Raw genomic sequence first — 6,602 nt, 5'->3', positions numbered from 1 at the left:
CCTCAAAAATCCTCATCGCCGGTCATGACAGGTCGCCAGATCTGGCCGAGGAGAGGGGAGGAGGTGAGGGCCTGAGGAGGAGGAGGTCCACTGGAGCGGCGGATCTGGCTGAGGAGAGGCGGAGGAGGTTGGAGAGCGGCGGATCTACGCCGGAGAGGTGAGGTGGAGGTCGGGGTGGAGCGGATCTGGCGAGGAGCGGGGAAGGCGGAGAGGCGGAGGAGACGAGGTGGTGACCAAGCGGGCGGGGAATAGAGGGGCTAGAGTTACCGGCGATCCGCGCCCGCCCCCTCCCCCTTATATATGGTCGGCCGGCTCGGGCTAGCGGGCTACGTGGGCCTTCGTGGTCACGGGCCGACCCATGTGCTGGGTCGGTCTGGGCCGCGCCTCAGACACATGGGCCGGGCCGGACCGGCCCACGTGTCTGAGGCGCGGCCAGGCACGGCACAATTCTCTTCGATTCTCTTTCCGCCGATGACGATTTTTTCTGACGTGTGCCTTCCCAGCCTGCCTAGTTGGCATTACTATACTTGCTCTTAACGCGCCGCGCGCGCGGGTAGGCGCAGGCCGAGCGACCCGAGAGGAGAAGGCGGGGAGAATGGGGATCGATCTCAACGCCGTGGAGGAGGACGAGCCGGCGGGGGCAGCGGTGTGCGGGGAGCTGTGGCACGCGTGCGCGGGGGCGGGGGTGGCGCTGCCGCGGCGGGGCAGCGCCGTCGTGTACCTGCCGCAGGCGCACCTCGCGGAGGGCGGCCGCGGCGACGGCGTGGAGGTGCCGGCCGGTGCCGCGGCGCGCGTGCCGCCGCATGTGGCGTGCCGCGTCGTCGACGTCGAGCTACGCGTGAGTTGCCCCGCCCGCCGCGCCGCGTTCGCTGCGGCTGCCGTCTCGTCTGGTGATTTGGCTTTGTTGGTTCTGACGTCCGGTGCGGTGCGTGAGCGTGCAGGCGGATGCGGCGACGGATGAGGTGTATGCGCGGCTCGCGCTGGTTGCGGAGGGCAAGGTGAGTGCCGCTTCCACCGCGGGTAGATGCTTCATGCTTCGGGCGCTTCTAGTTTTAGGCATGCTCGCGGCGGGGGCGTCTGTTCCATTGACTCCTTTCCCTGTTTTGAGTTCCACTTTGCATTTCGTCAGAGGGCGGAGCTAGATGTCACTAGAGTTTTTTTTTGGTAATCAAAATGTGGGTACCTGCCCATCTAGAATGGTTAGCTTCACTATTGATCAAAATAAGCTTAGGAGTTGCTCGGAATGTTTGCTTGGAGGAGTTTGAAATCGTTGCTTCTTTAGGACTTCTTCGTATTTTCCTTATCATTATTTGTTCAAAACAACTGAACTAGAAGGAAAAGATACTAACAGGTATCTAAAAACATTGTTTATTGGACCCAGATGTTTGACCAAAATACTCGTGATGGTGAAACTGAAGAGAAGAACTGTGAGATGGAGGATGGTGATGGACAAAAGAAGCTACGAACACCGCACATGTTCTGCAAGACACTCACAACTTCGGATACAAGCACACATGGAGGGTTTTCTGTTCCTCGGCGGGCTGCTGAGGATTGCTTTCCACCATTGGTGATGAACATGGAAACTAGCTTCAATTTGCTCCTGAATTCCAGATTTGGTTGAATTGCTGCTCAAACCAGTTCATGTTTCTTCTATTCCTTCTAGGACTATGAGCAGCTTAGGCCATCTCAAGAGCTCATTGCCAAGGATTTACACGGCATGAAATGGAGGTTCCGACATATCTATAGAGGTATCAACACATTGACTAATCAATTGGAGTGGATTGTAGGTCTAATTTCCATCAGAATTTAAAATTGCTAATGTAACATCTATATAGGGTATATTTTTCCGTGCTTCACATGGAAAAGGAATGTGCATGTTTTCCCCCAATCAAAGTCATGTTGTGCTTGGTATGGTATATGCATGAACTAAGGCGATGAAACTGTTCAGTATTAGTCGTGTGGTAATTTTTGGACTGAGAAGAGTTCATGTGATTCAGTTTCTAAAGCAAGAGTTTGTTTTGTTGTGCTAAGAACTCAATTGTACATCAGTTATATTTCACAGTTGGAGTCTTTCCTACATTTTTCTCTGGGAAATACTCCTAGTCCTTGGGTCAGTAAAGTAAATGCAATTTGGGAAGAGCACTAATAAGTTGCTGTCAATATTATTGAATAGGGACATGTTGATGACTCATGAAAGCATTTTCTGTTTGCCATTATATCCGTGCAAAGGCTAAATTTCGTATATATTCCACATGTCCTTGTTATCAGTTGATGCTTCTCAGAACTTGGGACTAATAATAAAAAAGGCTCTATGGGTTAGATTAGAGCTAAAGTTTCTTTTTCATTGAAATTTCAGGTCAACCACGTAGGCATCTTTTGACAACTGGATGGAGTTCATTTATCAATAAGAAGAAATTAGTCTCAGGGGACGCAGTCTTGTTTCTTAGGTAAGCATGTTGGCAATGTGCTAAACTTAACTACTGAGTGGTTTTCCACCTACAAGTGTTCATTCTTTTCACATACAGAGGTAGTGATGGTGAGCTAAGATTGGGTGTGAGGAGAGCAGTTCAACTAAAAAATGAAGCTCTTCTTGAAGCTGTTAACAGTACTGATTCAAAGCTACGTACACTGTCTGCTGTGGCCAGTTCCTTGGATAACAGAAGTATATTTCACATTTCTTTCAACCCAAGGTTTGTTTACTGGCGCACAATATGTCCATCAGATTATAATTAATCACTATTAAGTATACAAGGGCATATTCTAAAATCACTCTTTGCAAGTATCTAGTCCTTTGATTTCACAAATCTTTTTTCAATTTCTTACATTTTAGGTATTTTGTTTGTTTTTCACTGAGTTCTGTTTACACTATTGCTAATAATTTATACATAAAGAAAATATATCAGCTAACCCAGTTATGTGGTCTTCAAAATTTGGACCTCTACACCTTCAAGGTCATCTAGTGATGTTTATGTGTTGTATGTCTATTATGTCATTGCATGCTTGTCTGCACTTCTTATCTCTTGCACACTTGTAACGCAGATTTAACTTCTAAAAGCAGTGTGTACTTTGGGTATTCGCATAGTTGGAGCAAACTTAATTAATGTCAGATGTTTCTTCCTTGAACAGGACTGGTGCTTCAGAATTTATTGTGCCGTATTGCAAATTCTTGAAGAGCTTGAACTGTCCCTTTTCGATTGGGATGAAGTTTAAAGTTGGCAGTGAGAATGAAGATGCTAACCAGAGGTATACTCTCTTAACTTTGGAAATGGATTCTTCCATGTATAGCAGTCTCTTGAATTGTCTTCTATGTTTGTAGGTCTTGTGGATTGATCTCAGGTATCAGCGAAGTTGATTCCATAGGCTGGCCTGGATCAAAATGGAGATGTCTCCAGGTATCATTTTAGGTGGTCCTGTTTATTTTATCAAGCCAAAGAATTGTACCTAGCCTTTTCTCTACGGTTCTGCTTGTTGTTGTTTGCTACTGATGGTCCTGTTTATTTTATCAAGCCAAAGAATTGTACCTAGCCTTTCCTCTGTGGTTCTGCTTGTTGCTGTTTGCTACTGATACCTGCTAAGCGCTATCAACCCTCTAAATCCAATCTGATTAGCTTGCAATTAACCACAAAACATTGGTAAATTTGGTCCTGGACTTCCAATTCCTTGGGTGTAAGTTGGATCATTGCTTAGGTTGAACCTAAGTTGGTGTACTACTGATACCTGCTAAGTTCTGTTAACCCTTGGGTGTAAGTTGGATTGTTGCTTAGGTTGAACCTAAGTTGGTGTACTACTGTCTACTGATACCTGCTAAGTCCTATTAACCCTCTGACTTCGATTTGATTGGCTTGACCTCAACAAGTTGGTAAACTTTAGCCTTGGACTTCTGATTCCTTGAGTGGAATTTAGATCATTGTTAAGGTTGAACCTAAGCTGGCTGCATATATCTGGGGGAGGTAAAGTGCTGCTTGAGGTGTTAGAGGAGAGTGGTTTCTATACCCAAATCTAATATGTCCACAACTATGGTTAGCTGAAGGTGTACAAAGATTTCTTTTGTACTTTCCTATGCAGTATAAATAGAGATGGATTGAATATTTAAAGAGTTTCTTATTTGGAGTTAATTTATAGCATGCGGGTCCTTGACTTTCCTCGACCTTTAATACCCATCTATTTGCATGATTTATAGGTTAAATGGGATGGTGATACTAACTGCAGCCACCAGAATAGAGTATCTCCATGGGAGATCGAGAGAGTTGGCAGCTCAATTTCAGTTCCCCATTGTCTTTCATCATCTGTATCAAAGCGACCAAAATTTTACTTTACTCAAGGTGATTTGTACGCTCCTATTCTAGGTAGGTTCCACAACATGAAACTGATACAAGTTCCGAGTAGAAAGTTTCCTTTATTAGCCATATTCATTTAACTGTTTGCATGAACTGTGTAGATGGAAATGGTCGTCCCGACTCCATGGAAACTGAATGTTTCCATCGGGTCTTGCAAGGTCAAGAATTGGTGCGCTCCAGGACTCACGGTGCTGCATGCTCTCATTCATCAGATATCCCCAAATGTCAAGGCTCGTGTGAAAGGAGATTCTCTGATGATTTGTGGAACTGCAAGATGAATGATGCAATGAGTGGGCTCCGGCAGCGAAATGCCACTGGGTTTGCTTACCAGCCCCTAGGCTTCAGTGAATCTGTTAGATTCCCAGAGGTCTTGCAAGGTCAAGAAATGTCTCGGGTGGTTCCTTCTTTCCTTGGAGCTGCTTTCGGTACTCGCACACAGAATGGCAGAATTGGCTCGTTTGATGTGCAGAGATCAGCTGGAACTCAAGGATATCCGCTCCAGCAGTTTAATCTGCTAGCAAGAGAAGCGCGTTCACCCTCTTCTGTTCCTATGGTTAACCAAACCATGTTGCTACAGCCTGAGGTAGAAGGTATGGCCAACCTTGAAGAAGCAAATGGCAGCCGATACGCCCCCATCGCAACACAGAGAGAAGATGAAACCTGGCCATCTGCGCAGCAGCAAAGGGCTAGTGAAAATGGAAGCGAGCTTTTCAACACAACTGAAGCCTCAGCTTATGCTGCTGCTGCTAAATCTGGATTAGCTGATAAGGGAGTTAGGCGAAGCAGCTGCAGGCTTTTTGGTTTCTCCTTGACCGACGAGATCCTGGGAGCAGAGGACGATGGTGTGAAGGAAAACTACGAAGCGGCTCCGCAAACTCCCCGCGTTCTGGACTTGTTTGGACACAGCCAATCTACACCCAGTGCTCTGCCTCTGCATGCTCCGTGTGCTGCTCCCTTGGGAATTTGATTCTGCTTCAGAGTTAGCTGTTAGATTCATGTAATCATTCGGCCATTTTTGTTGCGTGGGGAACTTTGGACCATACATGTGGTTCGCTAAAACCCACATCATGTCCAACGAAGGCTATTAGATCTGCCTCTTTGATTTGGCATTTTTTTTTCTGGTATGAAATTCCAGTACGAATTGTCGCATCATGTCTTCAGATTCGTGCACGCGACAAGGCATGGGTGTTGTTTCTTGGTTTTCATTGCGGTACTATTATACCGAATCGATATGGCGACTGGACGTGGAACCGACTACAATTCCAGTGACTGACTGGAATTTGAAGCATCAAATCACCTGGTCTTCTCGCGGCGCAAAGGACCCTACGGAGTACCTTGCTTCGTTCATCCATGAAACGGTCGATCTCTGGTCGGTATTGGTATAGTTGTCACACTTGTTGTCAATGAGAAAGTATCTCCATATCTTAGTGTTGGGTAATTCTATGTTTTCGCAACTGTCGCGAAACGTAAGTGACGACCTTGCCTTCTTTTATAAGTGATTTTATAAGTGATGGGGAAGGTATCAAGTATGAATTCTCTGTTCCATAAACTCCTCAACAAAATGACATTGTGGAAAGGAAGAATAAGACTTTAATTGAAGTCGCAAGAACCGACATTGTGGAAAGGAAGAATAAGACTTTAATTGAAGTCGCAAGAACCATGCTTCATGAGTACAAGACACCAAATAGTTTTTGGGCCGAAGTAATTAACACCACTTGTCATGCAATCAACCGCCTCTACCTCCACAAGCATTTGGGCAAGACACCCTATGAGATAATCATCGGTAATAAACCCAAGGTTCATTACTTTAGAGTTTTTAGATGTAAGTGTTTCATACTTAACAAGGAAACTAAAAGCTCAAAGTTTGCACCAAAGGTAGATGAGGATTTTTTTTTCTTGGTTATAGTACTAACGAACATGCCAATCGTATTTTCAACAAAACCACCAGTTGTGTTGAGGTCACGGTAGATGTGACTTTTGATGAATCCAACGGCTCTCAAGTACAGCAAGTTAATAAAAGTTTTGTATATCAAGAAGAGCCTCCAAGTGTCTAAATCATAAGAATGAGCCTGGGTGAAGTGAGACCATGTGCAGTGAACACTCAAGCTCCCGTTGAAGTAAATGTCAATAATCAACCATCATCATCAAGAAGAGTAGAGCCACCAAGTTCTCAAGTCTCTCAAGATCAAAGTCAAGCTCATGATGACGATCATGATCGTGGCATGGATCAAGGTGGAGCACAAGGTGAAGAAGCTCAATAAAAAG

The 6,602-nt window shown here is 45.5% G+C and overlaps 1 protein-coding gene across 1 annotated transcript; it reads left to right on the top strand.

The window, feature by feature from the left end:
• Nucleotides 1–553: 553 nt before the first annotated feature.
• Nucleotides 554–5,495, top strand: LOC120699172 (auxin response factor 14-like). Its single transcript, XM_039983062.1, has 10 exons — nucleotides 554–838; nucleotides 942–998; nucleotides 1,382–1,567; nucleotides 1,664–1,748; nucleotides 2,357–2,447; nucleotides 2,526–2,690; nucleotides 3,127–3,243; nucleotides 3,317–3,392; nucleotides 4,181–4,346; nucleotides 4,439–5,495. Exons 1-10 carry the CDS (start codon nucleotides 596–598, stop codon nucleotides 5,302–5,304), a joined length of 2,052 nt encoding a protein of 683 aa, XP_039838996.1. The 5' UTR covers nucleotides 554–595; the 3' UTR covers nucleotides 5,305–5,495.
• The last annotated feature ends 1,107 nt before the right edge of the window (nucleotides 5,496–6,602 follow it).

Source organism: Panicum virgatum, chromosome 3K (assembly GCF_016808335.1).
Source record: "Panicum virgatum strain AP13 chromosome 3K, P.virgatum_v5, whole genome shotgun sequence".
Classification (NCBI taxonomy): domain Eukaryota; kingdom Viridiplantae; phylum Streptophyta; class Magnoliopsida; order Poales; family Poaceae; genus Panicum; species Panicum virgatum.
The sequence above is the reverse complement of the archived record's forward strand: the minus strand, read 5'-3'. Positions and strand labels throughout refer to the sequence as shown.